The sequence below is a fragment of the Malurus melanocephalus genome, unplaced genomic scaffold, assembly GCF_030028575.1.
Source record: "Malurus melanocephalus ecotype Western Australia unplaced genomic scaffold, MMel_1.1 scaffold_381, whole genome shotgun sequence".
NCBI lineage: Eukaryota > Metazoa > Chordata > Aves > Passeriformes > Maluridae > Malurus > Malurus melanocephalus.
In genome coordinates, this window is record NW_026623613.1 from 440642 (window position 1) to 466572 (window position 25931).

Here is a 25931-nt window from a genome sequence, read left to right on the forward strand (position 1 = left end):
GGCGGTGCCGGGCGCGGCGCAGAGCGGAGCGGAGCGGAGGATGCTGCGGGCGGGGGCCGCCGCCAGCCCCGGTCCCCGTCCCGGTCCCGGTCCCGGGCGGGAGGACACCCCGCCGCCCCCCGCCCGCTGAGCCCGGCCCGGCCATGGGGGCTCTGACCAGCCGGCAGAACGCAGGGGTGGAGGAAGTGGATGTCCCCGCTAATTCCGTCTACAGATACCCCCCGAAATCCGGTGAGCCCCCGGAGGGTCCCGCGTCCCGCTGCCGACGAAGGGGAGGGGAAGAGGGGAGCGAGTCGGGCGGGCACAGGGGGCACGACCTTGTTCCGGGCGGGGTTGATCCTGCGCACCCCAAAGCAAACGCTGACGCACAGGGGGGCACCCTAAAAATCYGGGTCTGTGCGGGGCGCCCTGGGTGAATGCGGCGCGGGAGGGATGGGGAACACCCCTCTCAGGGCGCCCCTTTGCCGGCCCGCCCCGGCTCCCAAACTTGGCTGAGTTGACGCGACTTTAATGACATTATTGTTATAATTATTTCTGTAGCCGTGGGCTGCAGCACCGGGCTCCGGAGGCGCTTTTTATAGCCCGGTTACTCCGGTGCTGGCTGCTCGGGGAAAATCCTGGGTTTAAATTCCCGGGAGGATGAGGGAGGCTGGGGTGGGAGGGATTGGAGGGGGTCCCTCCTTCCCAGGGTTCTGCCCCATCGTAGCACCCCAGCCCCTGCCGTGGGGAGCGTTCTCCTTCCCGGCTCCTCTCCCTGCCTCCAGGCTTGCTGCTGATGCATCTCTCGCTCCCCGATCCGGCCCTGTCTCAAACCTTGTGCGTGACCTTGGAAAATCCGTCCCTYCCCTCTGTGCCTCGCTTTTCCCTGCCAGGGCCGGGCTGAGCGGGTGTCCGAGGGGGGCACACCGGGGAGGGGCGATGGGGTCCGGTTCCCTSGGTGGGCAGCGCTTCAGAGCCACAAAAATACCGGCACCGGTGGGTGATGCCCCGGAGCGCCGTGCGTGCATGTGAGGAGATTGCACAGGATCCTTGCAGCGCTAAATATTATTAATAGGTAACTATTTTGGTMGTTAATAGGATAAGGAAAACGCTCGGATCGTTAGCGCGGTGACAAATTACTCGCTAATTACAACTAAAGACCTCCTTAGGAAGAATTACAGCCAACACAAACCCTGCGCTTGTCCTGAAAAGCTGTGCTTGCCTTTTTTTAAAAAAACTTTAATCTAAAATAGGTTACACAGCTGGTTGGAGATGGCTGATCCTTGACAGCCTGGCCTCCCGCAGGGCTCCCCCAGCTCCCCTTTTTACGTGGTTTCAAAGCCTCTGTCTCCTTGATGCCAAGTGAGGCTGGACCACCTCCTCCCTGGGATTGCTCTTTGTAGGGACTGTGTCTCCACGAATTACGGGTTTTTCCTTTGGGACCCCATCTTACTTAGGGGCTCTCGAAATATCTGCGTATTGAGGGGTGCAGGGTGCAAGTGTGCTCAGCTGAGCACYTCCAAACTCATCTCTGCTGCCAGACTGATGCTTAACTCCGGCTTTCAGGGAGAGCCCGGGGCTCCTGGGTTTGTTCAGCTGGGCTGGTCCCACCTCTGGGGTCTGGGCAGGGCTGAGGGGATGGTCCTGGTGCTGCCCAGGCTCCTCGGGGAGTGGGGCAGGAGGTGCCCAGGTGACACGGCCATCTGCACTGGGACAAGGGCAGGCTGGTGGCCCTGGGAGATTATGGCTGGTTTGTCTTTAATCCGAGTGGGATTTGCCTTCAGCGCTGCCGGCAGCCGAGGGAGGACGTGCTGGGCAGCGGAGCCGATTCCTCCGTGGCAGCAGCGCTTCAATCACCTCAAAAGCCACCTGGAAACAGCCACTGGCTTTGGAAATGCAGTCCTGGAGGGGAATCTCATGGGACCTTGGGGCATTTCCCTGTCTCTGTGGATGTGGCTGTGGGGCTGTGGGCTCGCTGGGGATGAGCAGTGCAGCCCACAGGAACAGGGCAGCTGCACCTTGTCCCAGTTAAACATCTCCCCATGCCGGGGGTCCCATCCCCTCCAGGCAGGATGTCAATGGGATAAGTTAAGCCATMATTTTTGAAACAAAGGCTGGGATTTACTTCAGTGGCTGCCAYTGGGAGGGAGAGCCAGAGGGGGCTGTGGATGGAGCCCTCTGCCTGRCTACTGGGATGGCTTTGGGGGCAAGTCTGCAGCTTTCAGCTCCTGTCCATGGCTGAAGTTGGCACCGAGCTCCCCTGGGGCTCATGGGACTGTGAKCAGGGCCCTGGCTGGGGGCAGGAGCACAGGGATTCATCCAGCAGTGACACCCTCAGTCCTGGGGGCACAACCCCTGGTGGTGGCACAGCAGTGGCAGGTGAGAGCTGACGCAGCAGTGCTGTGGACAGGGTTTGGCATCAGCTCCGGCTGCCCCTTTAGAGCACACAATTCAATCACGGGCTGCTCAGGGGCAGGAGCAGCCAGAGCCTTTAAGCAGCCCACCACATCACCCTGTGCTGGTACCCGCTGCCGCACGGTGTCCCTGTGCCAGCACCGTGCCATGGGCTGACCGCAGGCTCTGCAAACCTGGTGCTTCCCTCACCAGGAGCGTGTGGGTGAGCTGGGAACGAGCTTTTCTGTTTCAGCAGCTTTGGAGAKCGAGGCTGTTAGGCTGGACAGCCAGAGGCTGCAGCAGCAGACCCCAGGAGGGCAGAGATGGTGCCTTGGGGACAGTGCAGGACGTGTGCCACTGCAYGCCAGAGCCACGGGCACAGCACACACACCCTCCTTCACCTGCACAGGGTGGCATCCCTGGCACTCCTGGGGAAAAGGAACTGGCAGCTGCTGCCAGGTGTGTCCCGTGTGCTGCTGCCAGCAGATGTGCCAGACACAAACRCTTTTCTGCCAGGAACCTCAGGCAATTTGGGTTTATTCCTCCTTTCCAGCAGCRGCTCTGCACAGCCCTTCTGGAGATGTGGCTGTCCTTGACAGGCTGCCCTTCCCTGGCATGTTGGATTTGCARTTAGCCTGTAACGAGGTGGCTGGGGCTGGGAAGGTGCTGCTCTGCCACCAGCCCTGTCCGGGGGTTCACTGACACACTCCTGATGATGCCCTGGGCTTTCCTGTGCTGCTGCTTCCCTGGAAAAGCCTGGCACGACTCGAGCCTCTTGTTTAACAGCAAGGGAGGGAGCACAGRGCTGGTTCTGTCTGCTGTCAGGAGGGATTGAAGCCTCTGAGGGATGTGCTGGGAGCCTGCAGTACCCAGGGATGCTCCCAAACCCTGTCAGGGAGACTTGGTGACGACAGCATGGTCCTCACCTGTTCTCCCTATCTTACAGGAGCCCCCAGCACACACCAAACTGGCTGCGCCAATCAGAGAGCCTGTGTTCCATTTTCCAGCTTTCTCCCTGTGCTGGGGTGGCTTTTCTCGGTGTTTAAATGTAATTTTTCTGCCATCTCCTGCTCCTCCTCCAAGTCAGTGTCAGGAAAAGCTCTGGATGGCCCCATTCTCCCCTGGCTGTGCTGTTGCAGGCAGCTCCGAAGGCACTTTGCTCTTGGGGCTTTTTTTTTTTTTTTTCCACGTGGCCAAGTCCTTCCAGGCGAGCTGCCTATGAATTATGTACATGGAAAATGGGACCTGAAAGCAGCAGGCATCAATAATTGATGGTTGACGTTCRCTCGCTGCATCCGGGCATTGCTGCACCATGGGGCCTTGGGGCAGAGCTCTGAGACCCCGCTCATCCCTCCTGCCCCACTGTTAGATCCCCCTGCTCCTCCCTTCAGGCTTTGGGCTCAGTTTTGGGTTTTAAGTGCARCATTAAAGCCTTCTCCAGCACTGGACAGTCTCTGCCTCTGTTGGAAGCTGATTGCAAGCTCTGACTTCAGTCCCCAGAAGAAGAGCTGCAGCCCTGCCTTGAGCTCCTTTATCTGTGGTCCCTGAAGGTTTGGGTTTGGGGTGTCCCTCCTGGGGTGCAGGGGGATCTTTGCTGGTGTGTTTRGGGTTTTTATAAGGCAGACCCTGTCCCTGTGGCTGGCAGGGTGCAGGACACTGGCAGGATGCAGGACACTGTCCATGTCTGACTGATTCCTTGTGCTTCTGCTCCCTCCTTGCTGCTGCCCCATCCCTGTCCACCTTTCCCTTTTTTCCCACCTTAAATCCCAGCCCTTCTGCCTGGCCAGCTGCTGTGCCCAATGCTTTTCCCACACACCCCTGATCTCATGGACAAGGAGCCGTTGACTCCTGGTTGGGCTTGGAGGAAAATCTCCAGTGGAGCAGTGCCTGAGCTGGGGGCTGTGTTGGCTCTGTGCTTTACCCTGGGGGGAAGAAGGGACACTGCTCATTGCCCAGYGTTCATCACAGCGGTGTGGAGCGCTCTGCAGGGGCAGTGCTGATCTCCTGGTGGGCCCCCAAATCCTCCCTCCTGCAGCTGAGCCCTTCCTGGGGAAGGCTGCAGGCTGAGAACTGACAGAACTCGGTGCAGTGCCCGGCTGTGGACACGGCCTTGGGTGGCACATGGGGTCTGTGACACTGAGCTGTCCCTGTCCGTTGTGAGAGCTGCGTGCCTGGTCCCTGCTGCCCTTCCCACAGCATCTCCAGGGTGTGGGAGCCAGCCTGGCTCCYCCAGGCCTTGCAGGGCTCCGTTCTMTGGCAGCTCAGAGCCTCTSCTGCCTCCTCGGGACATGAGCTGCTGTTTGTGCCCAGGATCAGCTCTGCTCTCCTTCTCTGCTGCCCCAGGAGCCGTCTCCTCTTCCTCCTCACACAGCAGGATCTGTCAGCTCCTGCCAGTGCGGGGATGGCTGAAGGTCAGGGTGACCTTGGGTGGCTCGGGCCGTTCTGGGGCTCACAGGGATTGCCCAGGCAAGGAAAGGGGAGCAGCACCCTTAAATCCCACGGGATGGAGCAGCCTCCAAGGGCAGCACTGCCGTGAGGCCGGACCCCTGCACCATCCCGGGGCTGAAGGAGAAGGAGAAGGAGAAGGAGAAGGAGAAGGAGAAGGAGAAGGAGAAGGAGAAGGAGAAGGAGAAGGAGAAGGAGAAGGAGAGGAGAAGGAGAGAGGGCAGGGAGAAGAGAGGAGGGGGCAGGCAGGGAGAGGAGAGCAAGCAGGGAGCGTTGCTTCCTGGCAGCCCCTGCCTCCCTCGGGGCTCTCAGCGTGTGAGCTCAACCAGAAAGGCTCCCAGCAAGGTGACCCTGGGGACAAAGTCACCTCCGAGCCATCGATCCGGTGGCTCGGTGCCGCTCCAGCGCCCGGCGGGAGCCCCCTCCTCCCGCTCCGCTCAGGCGCTCGCTGTGCTTTCGTTGCAGGGAGTTACTTTGCCAACCACTTCATCATGGGCGGGGAGAAGTTCGACTCCACGCACCCCGAGGGGTACCTCTTCGGCGAGAACAGCGACCTCAACTTCCTGGGCAACCGGCCCGTGGTGGTGGGTAGCGGCGGGGGGATCGGGGCTGGGGSTCCGGGGCACAGGCTCGCCCCTTCCCAAAGCGCTGTGTGTGTCACGGGGGTGTGGGACAAGGCTGCTGGCTGTCCCCTCCWCGGGCAGAGCACGCCTGGAGCGGGCTGAGTGGCTTCTCTGGTGGCTGATAGAGGGGGTGGTACCTGCTGCAGCCTGTCCCTGTCCCTCCATCGGGGAATAACCACCGTGGTGACGGGCAATGGGCTGATTTAATCCAACTTCTTTCTCATTGCCTCYCCAAGAGCTGCTTTTTCTCTTGCCTTCCCCATCTCACCCAGKAGCATATCCCAGACAGGAGGGCATGACACAGAGACACAGGTGTGCAGCAAGCTAGTAGAGCATCATGGAAACGAACAGATGGAATTACTCCCCAGCCTCTAGCAAAATAGGGGAAGAAATAAGATTTTATTTTTTTTTTAAAGGTGGGAGTAAGCTGGGGCTGGGGGCAGCACGGAGGGRTTTTGCAGTGCTGGTCTCAGGGCACAAGGAAACCTGGCTGGAGAGGGGTCCCCACACGCCAGGCTCCTGGAGAGGGTTTTTGTGCGTGCTGCCTTTGGAAAGGGAGCAAATGAAAGCRGGATTCAGCCATGGGAGTGATTCGCCCTCTCATCCAGGTGCCTCTCAGCTGTGGGACAGCTCACCAGYACTGTCTGGAGGAGTCTGGGGGCATCAGGTATTGAAAAAATTCAGGGTGAAGACTTAAAAGGCACCAAAGCTTTTCTGTTGAGTTGAGATAAAGTTGCCTGGTGCTTTGGCCCAGCTCTCAGGCATTGCCTGCTGACAGCAAGGTTCCCGTTTCCTCCTTGGAATTGGCTTTGGAAACATTTTGGCAGCGTCGTGCGGTCCTTCAGCAGGGAAGTGTCCGGCCCTGGGCTGTGCCAGAGCAGGAATCCCGGCAGAGCCAAGGTCAGGAGCATCCCCAAAGCCCATAAACACTGGGTGGGCAAAGGCAGTGCCTGTCTCTCCATCCTCTGTGCTTCCCTGGAAAATGAGAAGTCAGCACTCAGGGTCTCTTCTAGCAGTGAGTGTTGAGAAATCCTCTTGATTACAGTAAAAGCCTCTAAACTGCCCAGTGAGCAGTTCCCATGTCAGCAGCCCCGACAGCAGAGCAGCGGGGAAGGCAAAGGAACAGCTTGGAAACAGCAGAGAGAATTAATACAGCATCATGAGCTAAATTGTCTTGCTCTGGTTTAATTACCAACGACCCTGGGCTGCAGAGCTGTGACCAAGCTCCTGTCTCCCAGGGGAGCCAGAGACTGTTCTGGGGCTGGACTTTGGCTCAGGCCACTTTTGGGGGCTCAGGGAGGAGTTGGGGAGGAGCTGRGTTGGTTCTGATCCAAGACTGTGTCCAGGCAACGCTTGGGCCGCTCTGATGCCGCTTCCAAGTCCTGTCCTGATGCTTCTTGGCTGCGATGCTTTTGCTTTCTGCCCTTCTGTGAGAGCCCTGCTCGGGCTGGAAACATTGGAGATGGCCACTGCTTTTCACTGGGGGATTTATTTTGGGTTCCTTGGGGATCAGGGGCCAGGAGATCTTGGAAAAATTGTGTCCCAAGTGCTCTGTGAGCGGAGCACTTTGTCTGAGCTATGAGCAGCGCTGCTGCCGCAGGGATGTGCAGAGCAGCCGGAGGCTGTGCAGGTTCTCCCCTCCATGGACACATAATAATCTGGATTTTCCAGCTGGGAACAGGTTCCCAAGGGGCTGGGAAGGGCGTTGCAGGTTTAATAGCTGCCACCATGCAGGGGCTGAGGAGCAGAGAAGCTGCTGGAGGCACGCTGAGAGCGCAGGGGAAGCCAGGAACTGTTGAAATGTGCCACTGGGTTTCCCTGCCCACGCAAACCTGCTGGGATCTGCTTATAGAAAAACCCCGAGACAGACTTTCGAGGGTGGTTTTTATTTCACTTTAACAGAAGCTGGCCTGCACCAAATGTTGCTATAGGCACGTGGATGACATTCTTAACTTCACCACAACCATTACCCATTTTTTTTTTCTGTTGTGTTTCAGTTTGATTTGAAGTGAGGAGATGCAAAACGTCCTCTGAATGGCCCCTTTCTGATGTGCAAAATCTGGCTTGTAAGATTTAGTTTAAAAAAAAAATCCAACCGCCCCCAAAAAGTGCTTTTCACACGTGGGAGTGGAAGAACCCGAAGTGGTTTCTGCAGCACAAAATTTGCCTGCGGCACTTCCCCATCCTGCCCAGCCAAACGGCCCCTGTGGGTGACACCCAGGGGACCTGACTGCTCCTTCCCTCCTCTGTCACCCACCCCTGGGGGCTGCAGCAGGAGGGGGGGTTGCACCCAGGGGTGTCCTCCCTGCCAGGCCTGGTTTGGGCATGGTTTGGCTGGGTGAGGTGCCAACAAGCAATTTGGGGTGACTGCGTTGGTTTGAATAGCAGGGGGTGTGTCACGACATGGCTCAACATATCACGACATGGCTCAACATATCATGACATGGCACAACATATCACGACATGGCACAACATGTCATGACATGGCTCAACATATCATGACATGGCACAACATATCACGACATGGCACAACATATCACGACATGGCTCAACATATCATGACATGGCACAACATATCACGACATGGCACAAGATGTCATGACATGGCTCAGCTCCAGCCTGGAGCCTGCTCTCGCTTTCTTCCTCCCAGCTGCAGTGGGTGACTCTGCAGGTGCTCGGTTCTGCACCTGCATGTTCAGTGACTCATTAAAAAGTTTGTTTATGGCAGTTTAATGACCTTGCTGCTCTTTTTGCCTCTRGAGCCATCGGCCACGCTGTGTCCAGCCCAGGCTTGAATCTGCCAATAGTGCCTGTGCCACCCTGTCCCTCTGTGCCCAGCACTGTCCCCCAGTCCCATCCATCCTGCTCTGCTGGGCTCTGGGACAGGGAAGCTGATGATGGCTTTGAGGACAGGTTGGGTGATGATGGCTTTGAGGACAGGTTGGGTGATGACGGCTGTCCCATGTGAGAGTACCATGGAAAATGGGCACCTGGCTCCCTGCAGGACATCCCTGAATGCCACCTGCAATTGAGTCTTGTCCCCTTGGTGTCAGGGTGCARTGGGTGCCTCAGTGAGGGACAGTGGGACACTGTTCCCTCTCCAGAGGCAGCAGCAGAGGCTCTTTGACCATCTGCCATCCCTGATGGCACCTGACACCCTCCTGGCTCTGGCTGTCCCCTGGCACACGGTGRCAGCTTGCCCTTAATCAGGGCTGATCCCTCCTGGGGCTCAACCTACCTGGGAGATGGAGAGGGGGAAGATGGCTCCTGAATCCTTTCCCCACTGCCCTCATTCTCCTCTGGGTGACTCTGGTGCCCAGGAGAGRGTGTCCCTTGGGTGCCCCTGTGTCCCCTGTCCCCAGCAAGCCCTGTAGCCCCTGTCAGGTGGACAGRAAGGACTGGGAAGGACAATGTCACCTTGGAGGATGGATGCTGCTCTCTGCCTGCTCCAGCCCAGGCACGGGGCTGGCAGGGATTCCACCACCCAAATCCCATCAGTCAGAAAGCAAACAGGGATGCTTGTGCCTGTTTKTCCTTGGCTGGTGGACAGGGAGAGAGCTTCAGTCTCCCTCTCTGCCCAACCTCATCCAGCAGCCTAAAAATCTATCAGCAGCCATCTGCCCTGTGCCCCACGTCCCTGTCACCCTCCAGCTGAAGGGACAAGGAGCAGCCCCTGTGTGTGCCCCCTGTCTGGTGACACTGGCCCTGCTGTCCTGGAGGGATGTCCCTGTCATCACTGYCTGGTACCCAAAATCCAGCAGGAGCTGTGGGTKCTCAGCACCCACCAGGCTGCCCAGGCCACCCCGATTCCCTCCGCAGGGTGTTGGGTCTGGGTCACTGCGGGGTCCACAGCCACCWGAACCCCCCGTGTGCGTCTGCCTTCACCGCTGTCTCTCTCATCCTAGTTCCCTTACGCTGCTCCACCTCCTCAGGAACCCGTGAAGACCCTCAGGAGCTTAATCAACATTCGCAAGGACACCCTGCGCCTCGTCAAGTGAGTGTGGAGCCCCGAGCCGCGGGGAGGAGGGTCCTGCTGTGGGACACGGGAGGATGGAGGGGATGAGCCACGGCTCCTTGTGGGAATGCAGGCTTCAGACAGCGAGGATCTGTTTGCTTTGGTGAACAGAAAAACCCTGGGAGAATRGTTACAGTTAAATACAAGAAAGTTCACAGAGAACTGAAAGTCATGGGAAAAGAACAGAAAAAAAATGAAAAAAATCCCCMAAAARCTCCTAAAGTYTRCCCATTCTATACATTACATACAAATAATAAAAACTAATTATAAATCGCTTAAATTCTTATAAAAYACAAAACTTCTTTACAATAAACAGCTTTGCATACAAAAAAACCCAAAGCAAAATCCGTACATCAAGCAGCTCTCCAAATATGCCCTTCCCCTCCCGCTTCCCGCATGCCGGCGCAGGCAGTGCCGCAGGATTAAAGGAGCTTAAYGCTGCCTTTGAAGTGCTTTTCTTCTTCTTCCTCCCCCACCTTCCGAAGGCTTTGCTGGAGGGAGGCTGGGGATTGCGGCAGGGCCGTGAGATTCGGGATTATTCCGGCTRAAATCTGTCTGCGGCACTTCCCAGCCTGCAGGCGCGACCTTGGCCGTGCCTCAGTGTCCCCTTCTGGTGCTGAGGGGATCCGTCCTGGAGCACCCCAAGGCCCATCTCCTGGAGCTTCTGTGCTCCCCAGGTGCTCAGAGGAGGTGAAGACCCCCGGGGAAGAAGTGAGCAAAGCCAAGGTGCACTACAACGTGGAGTTCACCTTCGACACGGACGCCCGCGTGGCCATCACCATCTACTACCAGGCAACGGAGGAGTTTCACAACGGGGTGGCGAGGTGAGGGGTCCCAGCCTGGCCCGTGTCACCCCCCAGCYGGGCCTGTGTCCCCTCAAGCGTGGTGTGTGTCCCTGGCTGATGGACAGGGAGAATCTCCCTCCTGGAGCCTCTCTCAGGGCACAGGAAGCTGCTGATGGAGGGGTTCCTTCTCTCCCCAGGTGCCACCATGAGCTGCTTGTCAGCCCCTGTCCCCTCCTTCCCTGTCCCGTCCTGCTCTCTCTTGTTACCGTCAGGTCAGAGCACAGACCCAGGTTAATCACTGTCCCTCACAGTCACCTCCAGGTTGGCTGTGGAGTTGTCCCTGTCCCCTCCCGTGTGTTGTTGGCTGCCCTGTGGGTTATTTTAGCCCTTTTTAGAACTTCTTACCTCAGCCCCAACAGATATCTGGGGGCAAGGGGTGATACCCCCCCAATGCACCTGGCACCTGTGATCTGGGGGGAGCAGGAGCAGTGTGGRCACACCCGTGGTGCCCTGACAATGTCCTCTGTCCTCTGTCCCCGGGCCAGCTACATCCCCAGGGACAACAGCCTGCAGTCGGAGACGGTGCACTACAAGCGGGGGGTGTGCCAGCAGTTCTGCGTGCCCTCGCACACCATCGACCCCTCCGAGTGGAGCGAGGAGGAGGTGGGTGTGTGCCCCTGCCCTCATCCCTGGACGTGGAGCTGGGATGAAGCCTCAGCACTGCTCAGTCTCACCAAGCCTCTCCTGTCTCTCTCCAGCTGGGCTTCGACCTGGACCGYGAGGTTTATCCCATGGTGGTGCAGGCGGTGGTGGATGAAGGAGAGGGTGAGGAGGGGGCTCCTTGCTGGGATGGGCTTTCCCAGTTTGCTGGTGGTGTGATGCCAGCTGGGCAGAGCCTCCTGCTTTTCCTCACTGTCCCCATGGCTCTGCCTGTGCCCCTGCTTGTCCCCTGAGCCCCACGTGTCCCTTTGTGTCTTGCAGAGCACAGTGGGCACTGCCATGTGCTGCTGGCCACCTTTGAGAAGGTAAATGCCAAACTGGGGCCCTCCTATCCCCCATACCCCCTCACCCACTGGGTGCAAGGAGAATCCCTGGTAACTGGGATGGTGCTGCTGGGCTGGGGCTKCTTTGGGGCCGCTCCTCAAATCCTGGGACTATTCCCTCCTTTTAAGCATCTGCCCTTGAGGCATTTGGGSTCAACTCCACCTTCCTTCCTTCAACAATTCTCCAGCTTTGCAATGTGTGTGACATCGCACAGCTGATGGTGCTGGGCTGTGGGAAAAGCCAGAATTCCTGCAAAATGGGCTTTCTGGGAGCGAGGAGGGAGCGGTGACAGCCACAGGGTGGGTGGGTGCTCCAGCACAGCCACCCATGGGTGCCCACCCACGTGTTCTCTCCTCCCTCCAGCACAGCGACGGCACCTTCTGCGTGAAGCCCCTCAAGCAGAAGCAAGTGGTGAGTGTTGGGGTGTCCCTGAGGTGGTGGCAGCTGCCATGCAGGCCCTGCAGAGGAGGTGTTGAAGGTTTTTGGGGAGCCCCAAAAGCCCCGAGCGTGTCCCAGCCTTGCCCCTGCCTCCCAGGGAGTGCAATTTTGATGCAAAGAGAGCCCCTGGATGTTGGGGTGAGGAGGGCTGGCCGTAGGAGGGGGCTGCAGTGGCTCTGGGGAGTGTTTCTCTGCTCCTCAGCCCCTCCCCATGGGATTGCAGGTGGATGGAGTGAGTTACCTGCTGCAGGAGATCTAYGGCATCGAGAACAAGTACAACACRCAGGACTCCAAGGTCTGTGCCTGCCTCCCCCAGCCTCCCAAGCATCCCTGGGAGCTTCCCTCCTCCCCTCTTCCCTTCCCCTAGCGCAGGCCTGGCCACTGAAATGTGATCAGGGCACGGGTTTGCAGCACAGCTCCGAGCTGGTGATGCTTTGTGCTGGGGTTGAAGCTGCTGTAGGCAGAAAACTGAAGGGTTGAGCTTTTCCCCTGTCCTTTATAGTCCATTTTTGGGGGGAGGGTGATGGCTTAGATGGAGAGCATGGGGCTCTAGGCATGGAGACCTGCCAGAAAAAAAAAAAAAAAGCCACCCCATTTCCCAAGAGGSGCATCCCCACTCTGCACAGTGGGGCTGGAGGGAGTGCTCTCTCTCTCTGTATGTAAAAGTTGGGATGGCATTTGGGGTTTCTGTCTCCTCTGGCCTCACCTCCATCCTCCTGGAGGGGAGGAATGAGGTCCGAGGGGGGTTCTTCAAGAGCAGGCACCCCATGGACCCTGGCAGGACCCTCTTGGGGTGTTTTAGGGCACCCACCCTGGTGCCTCRTGGGCTGGGGACCCCGAGGCTGAGCAGTTCCCTCGTGTGCCCGGGGCAGGTGGCCGAGGACGAGGTGAGCGATAACAGCGCCGAGTGTGTGGTGTGCCTGTCGGACGTGCGGGACACGCTGATCCTGCCCTGCCGCCACCTCTGCCTCTGCAACACCTGCGCCGACACCCTGCGCTACCAGGCCAACAACTGCCCCATCTGCAGGCTGCGTAAGGGCCGGGGCATGGCTGGGCTGGATGGCACCTCTGGGGACGGGCTGGCACCTCTGGGGATGGGCTGGCACCTTTGGGGATGGGGTGGAACCTCTGGGGATGGGGTGGCACCTCTGGGGATGGGGTGGCACCTTTGGGGATGGGGTGACATCTCTGGGAATGGGCTGGTACCTTTGCGGACAGTCTGGCACCTCTGGGGATGGGCTGGCATCTCTGGGAACAGGGTGGCACCTCTGGGAACAGGTTGGCATCTCTGGGAAGGGGTGGCACCTCTGGGAACGTGGTGGCACCCTTGGGAATAGGCTGGCACCTGTGGGAACAGGCTGGCATCTTTGGGGATGGGCTGGAACCTCTGGGAATGGGCTGGCATCTCGAGGAACGTGGTGGCATCTCGAGGAACGTGGTGGCATCTCTGGGAACAGGTTGGCATCTTGAGAAATGGGCTGGCACCTCTTAGAATGGGCTGGCACCTTTGGGAACGTTGTGGCATCTCTGGGAAGGGGCTGTCACCTCTGGGAATGGGCTGACATCTCTGGGATCGGGGTGGCATCTCCAGGAATGAGCTGGCACCTCCGGGAATGGGCTGGCGCCTTTGGGAACGGGCTGGCATCTCTGGGAATGGATTGGCATCTCCCACCCTTGAGTCCTGCACTCCTTCAGCCCCACTGTGCAGAGTGGGGATGCCCCTCTTGGGAAATGGGGTGGCTTGTTTTTTTTTTTTATTTGGCAGGTCTCCCTTCAGCCCCTGGTTTTCACCCCTCCCTTTTCCCCCTGCTGCCGCAGCTTTCCGAGCCTTGCTTCAAATCCGAGCCATGAGGAAAAAGCTGGGCCCCCTCTCGCCCACCAGCTTCAACCCCATCATTGCCTCGCAGACCTCGGACTCTGAGGAGCACTCGGTCAGTGCCTGGCTGAGTGTGGGACCCCAGCCTCTCCCAGCAGAGTGGGGGTCCATGTGTTTCTGATGGACAAGGTTTATTTATTTARTGCAAATTGATCTTGTGAAAAACACAGGGTTTTTGTGATATTGCAAAAAACCAAAAAACCCAAGGAAAGGCTTTTAGCTGGGTGTCTGTGGGTGTCCATTCTTTGGGTTTGAGATTCTCTGTGGGGCACCTCGATCCCACTGGGAGTGAGTGGATCAGCCAGACAGCCCGGGGAGGATCCTCACGCTGTGTCCCGCTCTCCCCAGTCCTCRGAGAACATCCCCCCGGGTTACGAGGTGGTGTCGCTGCTGGAGGCGCTCAATGGGCCRCTGACGCCGTCGCCGGCCGCGCTGCCCCTGCGAGCTCTGGGGGATCCCCCGGGCGTGGGGACCCTGCCTGCCTACGGCAGTGATGGCCCCCTGCCCCCCCTGAGGGCCCTGTCACCCCTGGAGCGCCTGCCCGACTGCGGCCCCCCCGGGCTCAAGYTGAAGAAGAGCATCTCCAAGTGAGTACTGGGGTGGGCACAGGGGTCTGGAGGGGCTCAGGGGGCTGGGGGCTRTGGGCAGGGGTGAAACTCTCTCCTTTGCCCCTTTGGCCAGGTCCATCTCCCAGAACTCCTCCATCCTGCCCGAAGAGGAGGATGAGAAGTCATGCACTGAGTCAGAGCTGAGGGACTCCAGGAGGAGATCCCCAGGCCGGTGTGAGGAGGTGAGCACTGTCCAAAATGTGCTGGTGATGAGTTGAGGCACTGGGAGGGGCAGCAAGTTTGAGGGAGGCTTGGGACCAGAGAGACTGGCTGGGGTTTGCCCCTGCTGGCTCTTCCTCCATCCATTAGGGGGCCTGGGGGAGATACTCCATCCATGCTGAATATCCCCCATCCCATCCTCCTCGTGTGCTCCTCTTCCAGGAATGTGGTGCAACGCCGGAGAGTGAAAACCTCACCCTGTCATCATCAGGAGCCATTGACCAGTCCTCGTGCACTGGGACACCCCTGTCCTCCACCATCTCGTCCCCAGAAGGTACAGCATGGTGGGAATCGGGGTGCTGGCCAGGCAGGAGAGTGGCATCATGGTCTCAGGACTGTCACAATGTGGGGGGATGCAAGGAGGGCTGGCATGGTCCCTTCTTACCCTGCATGGACATTGGATGGAGCCCTAGGGCGTCATCTCTGCTTTGTCACCCACAGACCTGGAGATGGGGATCTTGGGGACACCAATCATCTCTGCTCTGTCCCCCATAGACCCAGGAACGGGGGGCTGTGAGCCCTGGGGACCTGCTGCTGGCAGCTTTGCACCCACCCCATCTCCACGGCCTGCAKCCAGTCCTTCCTCTGCACCCCACTCCTCCTCATTAGCCCCTCTCCAATTGGGGGGTGCTGTGCTGTGACCCCCACCAGTGGGTGTGGGGCTCCAGCAGCCCCCTCAGCCCCTGCTCTCCCCCAGAGCCCGTGAGCAGCAGCCTGGCTCAGTCCGTCATGTCCATGGCCTCCTCCCAGAGCCAGCACTCCCAGCTCAGCACCGACACCGTGTCCTCCATGTCTGGCTCCTACATTGCCCCTGGCACAGAGGAGGAAGAGGAGGAAGAGGAGGAGGAAGAGGAGGAGGAGGAGGAGGGGGACATGCTCCCCTCGCCCGTGGCCGCAAGCGCCACAGCCTCTGATGGAGAGGTAGGGACTGGGGGTTGTTGATGGTGCCCAGGTTGGAGACCTTCCCCGTGGGATGTAATTCCTCCTCCAAAAAACCACCAGTACCAGATTTTTTTTGTTTTCCTTCCATCTTTCCCACCTTCCTCCYACAGTCAACGCCTGTGGAGTCCCCGGATCTAAACTTTGTCAGCATCTCTGCCGAGGAGCGCGATGCCGAGGTAACCGTGACCACCCCACGAGGGACTGGGAGCTCTRGTGTCACCTGGCACAKGGGGGGATCACAGCAGYACCCATGGCTGGGAGCTCTGATGTCACCTGGCACAGGGAGGGATCCCAGCATTTCCCATAGCTGGGAGCTCTGGTGTCACCTGGCACGGGGGRGGATCACAGCAGCAYCCATGGCTGGGAGCTCTGATGTCACCCAGCACAGGGGGGGATCCCAGYTGTGCCCATGGAGGGGACAGCTGGCACCACATTCCCCCGGCTGGGCTGGGGAGGGGGCTGCCCACACATCCACATCCCTTTGGGCTGCCCTGGRGATGGATGGGGAGTGGGGCCATGCCCTACTGACAATCCCAATCCATGGAACCCCCAAGGCCAGGGATGTTCCCCCAAAGGGACTTGGGGACAGCCCCTGGCACAGCCCTGGTCTGACACTCGCTGTCTCTCGCCTGTGCCACAGGGCAATGACGTGCTGGAGGATGAGGACGCCTCTCCCACACAGGAAGACGGTAAAAGGCCCCGGGTTGTTGTTGGTCACTGCAAGTGGCGGGTGCTGGGCTGTCCCCAGCTCCYCCCTGCCATCAGGGACAGCCCTCTGGGACTCTGTGGGCACTGGGGACAGGGAAACATCTGTCACAGTGGGGCCACYCACAGGTGGGCTGAGCAGCAGTGGGTGGGGGAGCCAGCTGGCCACGGGCACCCYGGGGAGCTCGGTGTGGGACAGGCAGGTGATGGTTGGTGTGCACGATCCATTGGTTTTCCCGACGAGCCAAGGGGGAAAGAGGCTTCTCTTTCTCTCTGAGTTTCTTCCCTTGCCAAGGTMTTTTCTCAAATCTCTGAAACTCTCCCCTGTAGAAATCAGTGTCTGGCTGATTCCCATAGGAAGGGGCTGCAAAGCTGTTCCCTTTGGGATGCTTTCCTCACTTTGTGYGGCCCATCTTCAATGGGCTTCCGCAAGGTCAACGCACGCACATCGAGGGCTCCTCTCGCCTCCTCCCTTGAGCTCAGATGGCCAAGGAAAGAGGTGGTCACCCYGTGCCATTGGCCACCAACCACCCTGGATTGCTTTTGGGCAATAGGGAGGCCTGCAGTGTGCCCCCTCCAACATTTCCAAGACTCTTTTTAGCAAAAATACACCAAAACTTTCCCCATCCRACCTGGACGCTCAGCCAAGCTGGAAAGCAGGAACACCCATGGAACACCCATACCCAAATTGGGGCCTCTGACCTGCAGAGAGGCTCTTGCTGATGGGGACACTCAAGTATGACAAACAGGAACCACCAGGGGCTGTGGTGGACATCCGTGGGCATCCCAATGACTCTGGGAGCAGGATGCCTTTCTCCTTAGGACACAGTCCTGCACCTGTTCTCAGCAGGGCTACTGGCTTATTTGGGAACACCCCTCCTGAGGTTTGATCACCTGCATCTGACGGATGCAGGGAAGAGCCTGGGGGTTGATCTCTYGCAGAAGCAATGCTATGAAGCAGAGTTACCTCCCTCATCCCCAAAAGCCTCCATCCCCCCTGCAAAAGCTTGGCTACGGCTTCTTTTGCCCCACGCATCCGGCTGCTGCCTCCTCCCGGCATCCACGCAGCTTTCACCGCACCGCTGGTGCCGGAGAGGCTCCTGCAGGAGGTGATGGGTGCCACCACGGCCTGGCTGTGCCAGAGGGAAGGTTTGGCTGAACCCTGGGCAGGTTCACGTGTGTGCCCATCGCYGCATCATCGCTGTTCCGCTGCCCTCCGATGCGGCCGGCGCGAGGAAAGGAGCAGCTCGGGCTGTGCCCAGGTGTTATTGTCCACTCTTCACCCGCTCCCACCCAGATGCATCGTTTTTATCTCATTTTTTTTCCTTTGAAAGAGGCTGGGGAGGGGAGAGGAAAAGCCCCAGCAGTCCCACCCCGCAGTAAAAGGCGATGTCGAGCCCCAGCCCGGCCGCGGCGGTAACTGCCTTAACTCCCTTCCAGGCCCGAGGACAGGCGCTTTCCTCGGTCTGACGTGTGACAATAACAATGACACGGGCATCGCACGCGTGAAAGCGCTGGACAATAAACTGTGCTCTGAGGCCTGCTTACCTGGTGAGTGGCCGTCTGCTGAACATGAACTTGGGGTGGGGGGGACAGTTCCACTCTTCCCTGCATCCCCCCAGCCCTTTGCATCCATCCCTTCTCTCCCATCGCCATCATTCTCACCATCCCCGCCAGGTTGTCCTCACTGCACCCCTCTGCCCGACCCTCCACAGGGCTGAGCGCCAGGCATGTCACCACCCCAAGGCCAGGGTGGCCTGTCCAGACTGGGATGTCCCCAGGGGGCTGCTGACTTGCTGGGATGCTCTGTCCCTCGGCCAGGGGGCTGCTGGCAGCCCAGGAGGCACYAGCCCTCCTTAGGAAGGTGATTGTGTGGCACAGCTGTAGCCTGGTCTGGCCTGTGGTGGGCACAGGAGTATTTTGCATTGGGATGTGACCCTCAGGCTGTCCAGCTGCACAGCAGGAGCTGCCTGTCTCATCCTCCTCTTCCTCCAAGGCCAGGGAGATGGGGTGTGTCAGGTCAGGTCAGGTCATTTCCTRCAGAGCCCCAACATTCATCCCTCTTCCCCATTTCTTCATGCTTTCTCCCCCACCCTCTTTTCACTTCTGTTTCCTCCCAGCCTCTCTCCATTCCTTTTTTTTAATTCCTTCCCCCCCAAGCTCCTCGGTGTGTGTGAAAGTTCATGTTCGCTCTGTGCCAACACGGTTTTCTCCACCCACGCTTGTGCCCCTTCCCTGCCCAGAGCTGCCCAAAGGTGACAAATGTATTGGAGATCCCTTGCCCCTGTGTGGCAGGGGGCAGTGGGCKGGGGGCCCTGCCCAGCCCTGCAGGCTCTGCTTCCCCCTGTGTGTGGGGAAACAGCCAAAACTCCAAGACAATGCCCTCCGAGGGGTCTCCATCAATACATTTGTGAATGAGCTGAAAGYAACTCTGCCCCTGCCTTGCCCTTTCAGCTGACTTTGTGGCAGGTCCCAGACCTGCAGCAGGTGCTGGAGAGCTGAGAGGGTGGGTGAAACCCACTTGAGGGGGGAGAAATCCTTTTTTCACCACTTTTCCTTTGGGAAAGCCTCCTCTCCTGCTGCCTAACCTGTTCCTGGTGGTTTCTGTGCTGGAGAAACACGGCTGAGGGTCATGGGGAGGAACAGGCGCCTGCCACAAAAGCCCCATGTCCCCTCCCTCCATCACCCTCTGTCAGCAGCTGGCTGAGCCCTGCCGGCCTGGGGGGGCTGGGGAGGGAGCTGGGGGTGTCCCAGCAGCACCTCTGCTTTGCTGGAGGGCCTGGCAAAGCATCCCTTGGCTGTGGCACCRGCCAAAACTGTCCTTGACCTCATCCCTCTTGGTTGTGCTGGGGGGAGGATGAGGAAGGGGGAGCTTTGCAGCCCAAATGGCTCTGGCACTGGGWTGAATTCTGCTCTGCTGTGAGGAGGGCACTGTCTTTGTCCCCCTGCCTGGGCTGGTGCAGGATCTGGCCCCTGGGCTGGGTCCAGCCAAGGATGCCCTGTCCATCCTTTGGCCACCGTGCCTSTCCAGCCTTGGCATTTGTGGGGAAAAGCAGGGGGCTGCCCCTCRTGCTGGGACCAGGGACAGAGGGTCTTTGATTAAAGACCACCAGGACTGAAATGYCCTTTCAAACTTTGATTAGTAAAAGTYCCTTTTCCCATTCTGTGATTATCACCAGAGTGGGGCCTTTGGGGCTGTCCACRGTCCCCTGGGAATGGCAGATGTGATGTTCTCCATTCCTTTTCACTTGCTGTAGGACACAAGGAATTTTTTCCACACCATAATGGCCAGTGCTCACTGTTTTCTGACTTTCCTTTTGAGTTGTACCCGTTTGTGGGTGGTCCAGCAGTTTTTAACCAGAGTAATGTCCATTGCAGTAGGGGTTGGAGACAAAGTGTCATATTGGACACCTGACATAYGTTCTGGTGCATGGTTTTTGGTAGGGAGTGACTGAAGTCATGCCCTWAAGTCACACCTTCTATAGGTGAAGTTACAAATACATAGAACTGAGCAGGTAAAAATCTGTGTTTTTGTGTCATCCACTGTTAGGGTGTCACAAGGGGTTCTTAGACATGCACACCCTTGTCCTGTGGATACTGGGATGGATTCAGGATCGTTATCAGGAGATATTTCAAAATTATAGACATAGTTCTGTGTCAAAACAGCTTGAGCTTTCAAAGTATTACTGTCACATGTAAACCCATGTCATTCTCTCACCACACACCCGTCTGCATCAGTGGTTTGCCATGCATGTTGTGTGATTGTTCTTAAAAGCCCATGCTCGGTGCTCCAATGGATCTAGCACAAGGATTTGGTGTTTGGTACAGACAGAAGCACTGAGACAAAAGCTGTGACCTTATTCATGATGGGGACATAAGAAAATTCGATTAAAGACCATCAGGATTGAAATGCCCTCTCAAATTTCGATGAGAAAAARATCCCTTTTCCSATTCTGTGATTATCCCAGTACTGGTAGAGTTTAGCCACAACTGAACTGGAATATAGCTGAGTGCCTAAGACACTTTGCTTTGAGCAATTTCCAGAGCATCAGCCAGTTGGTCATTGGCATTTTGATATTTTTCATATTTGAAGCTGACCACTGTGTGTTTCCCTGAGGGGATAAGGAAGATCTGATGTGTTGATCTGTAGTGCTCAAATTATTAATGATTGCATCCAATTGATCACTCAGACTGATATTATATCAGTTCAATATCCCCATTCCAGTTCCCAATACATCAGTTAGATGTGTGAGGTGATGGCCTCTGGTTTAGCCAAGAAAGCCACCCAGAGGAGGAGGTTTCTGTAAAATGTGAATGTTTTGGTCTGATGGTAGAAACACTGGTCTGCATCTCTCTAAGGAMCAGGATTAAGCAATACTTGTGGTTGTTCAATTTGACCTCATAGACTGACCAGTGAAACGTTCAGGGTCGATTTTATAGGTTTTGGAGAAGTACTGGGAGCAGTTATGGGGGGTATGCTGGACATCCTTTAACTCTCTAGGGCWCAGTCAGCCTCTGTATCATAAGGAGTTCAGAGCAGTTTTGTGCCTTTAAACTTCCAGTCCTTTAGGCTTGTGGTGGGACAGGCTGGGGGTGTTCTGTRTTTTGTGGTTTTGTTTTGGCTGCATCATTCATAAAATTTCTGAGGGCTGGTACCCAGAGCGTGATGACCCCATTCACTGATTGTAGGGAAGGCAGTTGCAYACTGGCCCTTGAGACCTGTGGTGTTCAAGAGTCCACATCTAGGAYACTCTCCAAGCTGGTGGAATGAGGATGTGATTTGATAATGATATTTTTGCCCTCTCTGTAGTGGATGAAGGAGCGGCATGTGGTTCCTCAAAGTTTCTTTTGAAATCCCTGCAGATTTCAGTCTGGTGGGAAAGAGCTTTGGGAGGAGGCAAAAGGACATGAGGTTTAACTAAAACCTATAGATCCATGTCCTTGAGTGGATCCTGTGAGAGTGTGGGTTGCTGGGGCTGTCTCCCAGGCTCAGAGCATCCTCCAGCCACAGCCACAGCCTCTGCCAGGGGTAGAGTGGCAAAAACAGCTTTGGAAAGAGAAACTGGGGCAAAACATCTGCCAGAAAGGCTGGCAYTAAGGTGGGAGGGCTGCTGAGAAAACCTGAAACCCCCTGAGCGCTCTTGCTGGTTTAAAGCCACAGATGCTGTGAGCAGTGGGCTGGTTGGGTTTCACCAGGATGGGGTTTGGGAGCTGCCTGGGGCAGGTGTGCCAGTGCTGACAGCATGGGAGACCCCTCCAGCAGCCCAGGGGAGCAGGGCTGGGTGGGCACAGGGCTGATGCCCTGCTCCAGGGCCAGTCCTTGTCCTGCCACCCCAGCCCTGCTCCTCGGCAGCCCTGCAAGGGTGCACTGAGCAGAGCTGCCTCTCTGCACCGGRGCACTGCAGTGACTTAGGCAATATCAAGCTCTTAATGGGATTGCTSTGTGCATGTACATGTGGTCCTGTTTAATTATCCATCCCCTCCGGGATCTGCAGACTTAACATGCCTCGCTCTCCAGCCTGAGCTCRCCATGAAAAGCCACTCGAAACGGCAGCTGTCACCTCCCATAAATCAGCAGGCAGCAGGATTTTGTTGCTCCCCCTCTGAGAAAGCCCTTGGCCTTGGCATGCCCTCACGCAGTCCCTGTGGGTCAGAGCTGCCCTGGGCACAGGGCTTAACCTCGCTGAAGGGTGCAGCCAAGCTGCCCTGGGGTGCACCCCCTTCCTAAGGGCACCACGCAGCCTCTGATGGGTTTGGTGGTGGGACACAAGCCACGGGCCGAGCTCTGCCATCGCCCTGCCCCAGCTGGAGGGTGCTGCCTGAACTGGGAGCCTGCGGCCGGAGAGGAGGCATGGGGGGACCCCGCTGCCCCCACACCACCAGCATGTCCACCCCTCGGTTCCCCTTGGCACAAAACCCCGGGATGCTCCACGCATGGGGACCCCTCACCCCGTGCCCGCAGCAGCTCCCTGGCCCCGTTTGCAGGCGGTGAGACCCCCCAGGCCCCCCGGTGTCCCCGTTGGCTCGCTCGAGTGCATGTCCCCGTGTCCCCGTGTCCCCGCGCCGCTCCTGCCTTCACCATGTGCCTTCTGGTCTCTCCTGCCACGCAGCCGCCGTGCCGGACTCCTGCCCCATTAACATTGAGGAATAGGTGAGACCATGAGACCCCCAGAGCTGTGCCTGCCTCGTGCCCTGTCCCCTGGGGGGGTTGGCGCTGGGTTGTCACCCCTCGCTCCCTCAGTGCCCAGGCCAAGGGGACAAGGGGCTGTCCTGTGGCCCCACAGGCCATCTGCATGCGGGCAGGGGGGATGCAGGCAGCCCTCTTCGTTTGGGATAATTAAACCCAGCGATGCTCGGGCCGTGTTTCCCGTTTGCCCTCAGCATTCCCGAGAAATCGGGGCTTTCAGGGGCTCCCCCAGCCCGGAGAGGTAAGTGYAGGCACCCCCCAAAACCCAGCGCGGGGCTGAGGGGGGCGGGCGTTACTTCGGGAGAATAAATCACATTTCCAACGGAACAACGAGTGCAGCTGCGGGTTTTGGGAGCCGCTGACCCCCGTTTCCTTCCCCCCAGGCCCGGAGGCAGCCAACAACAACGTGGGGCTGCAGCAGAGCTGGCCCCGCCGCGCCCCCGGCCCCCGGCACCCGGAGCAGCCCGCCCTGCCCGTGTGAGGGCTCAGCCTCGGCGGGGGCACGGAGCCCCCTGCCCACCCTGAGGGTGTCCGGGCACCGTGGGCATCGCCATCTGCACYCCTCGGCTGTACCGGGACTGATTTTCAAAAGAAAAGACGGTAACCTCGACTTTTCCTTGGGGGGCTGAAAGCCATGTCACTCTGGAGCCCCCCATCAGCACCTTCCCGTTCTCCAGCCCTAACGGGGACGGGCTGGGGTCCCCTCCTGCCCCCTTCCCCCGGTCATCTCACACCCCCAGGCTCTTCTTATCCAAWGTGTGGAGCCTAAGGGACAGGGTCACCCCACCAAGGGGGTACTGGGATGTGGGTGGGTGGGGACAGTGGGAGGATGGCGTTAAAGGATGAGTGTTGGGATTGGCACCCTCGGTGCGTGAGCTGGTGACCTTCACAGGGCGCCGGCGCCCCCCAAGTTTGCTGGCCCATGCCCCTGCTGTGCCTGCGCTGTCCCCAGGCCATGGGATGTCCCCATTAATGCACTGGCAGTGATGGTGCCCTCACAGCTCCCCATCCCTCAGCACTGGGCTCCTGGGCCTGGCCCTGAGGTTGCTTTTCCCCAGGGCATGGAGCAGGGTGACAGGGGTGGGCAGGACACCTGGTACCGCCCCCAGTCCGGCCCCAGCCCTTGGAGAATTGCTAATTTACCTCTCTGTCTTCCACCCTGCTGTGAGCTCAGGGCTCAGGGCTGTGCCCTCTCTCTGGAACAAGTGCCAAAAGTGTCACCCCTGTCCCACCCGTCCTGCCCTCCCCATCACMCTTTGTAGCAAGGGGTGGATGAGGGTGTGGGAACTGCCCCCCATCACCATCCCCATCCCTCTGGCTAGCACTGGGCTGAAAGCATAAGTGGGTTTTGCTGCTGGGATAGTAAAGGAGTAGGGATAAAGCTACAGACCTTGAGAGCTTGCTGGAGCCATTGGCAGAGGCCAGACTCTACTCCAGAGAGCATCAGGGACAGTCAGAAACCACTTTGAGGAGCTCAGACCTAGCATCCAAATCTGCAGGGCTCTGGAGCTGTCTGGGGCAGCCCGGGGTGGGAAACTGAGCCTCCCTTCTCCCCACCTGCTTTTGTCACACAGGTGTGGGAACAAAGGCCACCTCCTCTGCAGGAGGCAGCTGTGTTTCAGAGCCACCTGAGCACAGAGATGTTCACGCAGAGAAAGCAGAGTCCCTGGAGGGCTGTGTGTGGGAAGCAGGTCCCCACTCCCATCCCCACGGCAGAGCACCGGCTGTGCTGGTGATGGCTGTGGCTCCTAAAGAGGGGTGAAGCCCTTTTGGGGGGTGTTCTCTCTGCCTGGCTCACAGCCAGGGCTGTGGAAGCTGCTTGCTCTGTGGCCTCGGTGTGGGTCCTGCCAGAGGTGAATTTGCAGCCGGCCACCCCTCTGCTGCCTCCTCTGGGCTGGCYGTGTCTCCTGTGAGCTCAACAGCTCCCAAATTCCTCCCTGGGAGCCTAGGGCTGGGTTGATGTGAGAGGATGACATCTCTGGAATGCCATCCTGTGGCATGTGGGGTGGGAGCTGCAAGCAGCAGGGAGGACTGGAGTGGTGGGGACAAGCCTTGTGCCCCATTTGGGGACGTGCTGGGTGTCCCAGCCCCCAGGAGCCACCAGCACCCCACAGGGAGAGCTTTGGACGTTCAGCATCATGCTGAGCTGAGAAAAGCAGGGCAGCCAACTCTTCCCTAATGCTCCAGCAGGGCAGGGCAGAGAAAATCAGGCTGAACCCAGGTGCTCCAGGAGCACCTCGTCTACCAAAGCCCGACCTTCCTCATGGTTTCGAAGGGGACAAGGACAGCTGGCCTGGCAGCCCGGCACAGGGTGCAACGGTGTTTGTGGCTGCTGGCAGAGCAAGGAGGTTCTGGGAGTGACCGTGAGGGTTTTCTGGCTCCTCTGAGCTGTGTCCCCAGGGCTGCAGGGGCAGCCAGACAAGCTCATGGGGTGGCCACAGAGCCGGGTGGGGTCTGCCCCTCGCTCGGAGCGACCGCGGCCGCGATGGATAGGAGCCCTGAAGATGCTGCGGCCGAGCGGTGCTGCTGCCTGGCTGTGAGCGAAGAATCCGTCCTCTGGGTGGCATAGGAGAGACGGGATTAGGGCATGGGTGACACCGGTGCCATTCCTCGGCCGCCCGGAAGGGACAAGGGGCAGGCAGGAGCTGCCAGTGCAGCKTGGGGTGAGCGGTGACAGCCCCTTGTCCCACGGGGCAGCCCCTTGTTCCAGCGATCCACACGTCAGGGATTTAAGGAAGGAAAYCAGATTGCTGCTTATGATTTTGCTTTGAGCATGTTTTGGATTTTAAGAGTATGTTTAATAAAGGGTATCTTATGTCGATAAAGTGTCCAGAATCATTTTGTGGTTGCAGGGTGAGGGCAGTGGGGGGTTGGGAGGCTTGGGGAGTGGAAACCGTTTTTGGCAGGGAGGACCCACTCACCTGTCACCCAGGTACTTTCTCCAAACCAGCACAGCCACTTCAAATGTCCTAAAACACTTCCCGAGGTCCCTTCCAACCTGCATTCCCAACCACCCAAATCCTGTCAGGATGGAGAAGGGGCAAATGCAAACTAAACCCTTGCAGGAAGAGTCTGGCGAGGGTAGAGGCATCTTCCTGGTGCGTGGTGTGGGTGGCCCCTGGCACTGCTGGGATGAATGTGGACACCCAGAGGGAACGTTTCCTGGGGGAGAAGAGGAGCAACAAGGAGCTGGGAGTTCATGCAACAGAAATCCCTCCAGTGGGGGGAAGAAAATGTGTGCTGGGAGCTGAAGTCTTGAAGGTGAGGAGGGCTGTAAGGGGGGGGAGGGGGGATGTGATTGGGGTTTAATAGAAGGGGCTGATGGGGGTGGGGAGAAGCACCTTGAAGCTGAATCAGARTCAAAATCAGGATCAGTCAGATTGGAAAAGCCCTCTCAGATCATTGAGTTCAGCCTAGGACCAGACAAGGTGCAAGAGATGGCTCTGATCCTGCAAAGGGGTCCCTCCCTGGCTTCTGTTAAAACCCTTAGGATGGGGGGCGGTGGGGAGCAGAGGTTTCTTAGAGAAGCCTGTGGCTGTAATTTTTAAAATTATTTTAAGTGAGACTCCACCTTTTATTTTGGAGTCTGACAGGCCCCCTTCAGCTTTGCCTTCATTGCTGCAACAGGAGCCAGAATCAGGGATGGGAGCACACGTAGGAGGAAAAGGGCT

General features: G+C 58.2%; 1 protein-coding gene across 6 annotated transcripts; it reads left to right on the forward strand.

The window, feature by feature from the left end:
- On the forward strand, positions 1 to 25079 carry RNF157 (ring finger protein 157). Of its 6 annotated transcripts, none has more exons than XM_057378937.1 (20): positions 1 to 231; positions 5284 to 5402; positions 9347 to 9435; positions 10134 to 10280; positions 10787 to 10904; positions 11000 to 11066; positions 11223 to 11266; positions 11649 to 11696; positions 11947 to 12018; positions 12596 to 12755; positions 13542 to 13654; positions 13948 to 14186; positions 14281 to 14389; positions 14589 to 14700; positions 15124 to 15347; positions 15479 to 15544; positions 16009 to 16057; positions 17514 to 17624; positions 22059 to 22224; positions 22644 to 25079. In XM_057378937.1, exons 1-20 carry the CDS (start codon positions 144 to 146, stop codon positions 22783 to 22785), a joined length of 2283 nt encoding a protein of 760 aa, XP_057234920.1. In that variant the 5' UTR covers positions 1 to 143; the 3' UTR covers positions 22786 to 25079. The 6 variants fall into 6 exon arrangements, with proteins under 6 accessions (XP_057234920.1, XP_057234921.1, XP_057234925.1 ...); XM_057378938.1 differs by having other exon boundaries at positions 9374 to 9435; XM_057378942.1 differs by having other exon boundaries at positions 22184 to 22224; positions 22644 to 22706.
- The last annotated feature ends 852 nt before the right edge of the window (positions 25080 to 25931 follow it).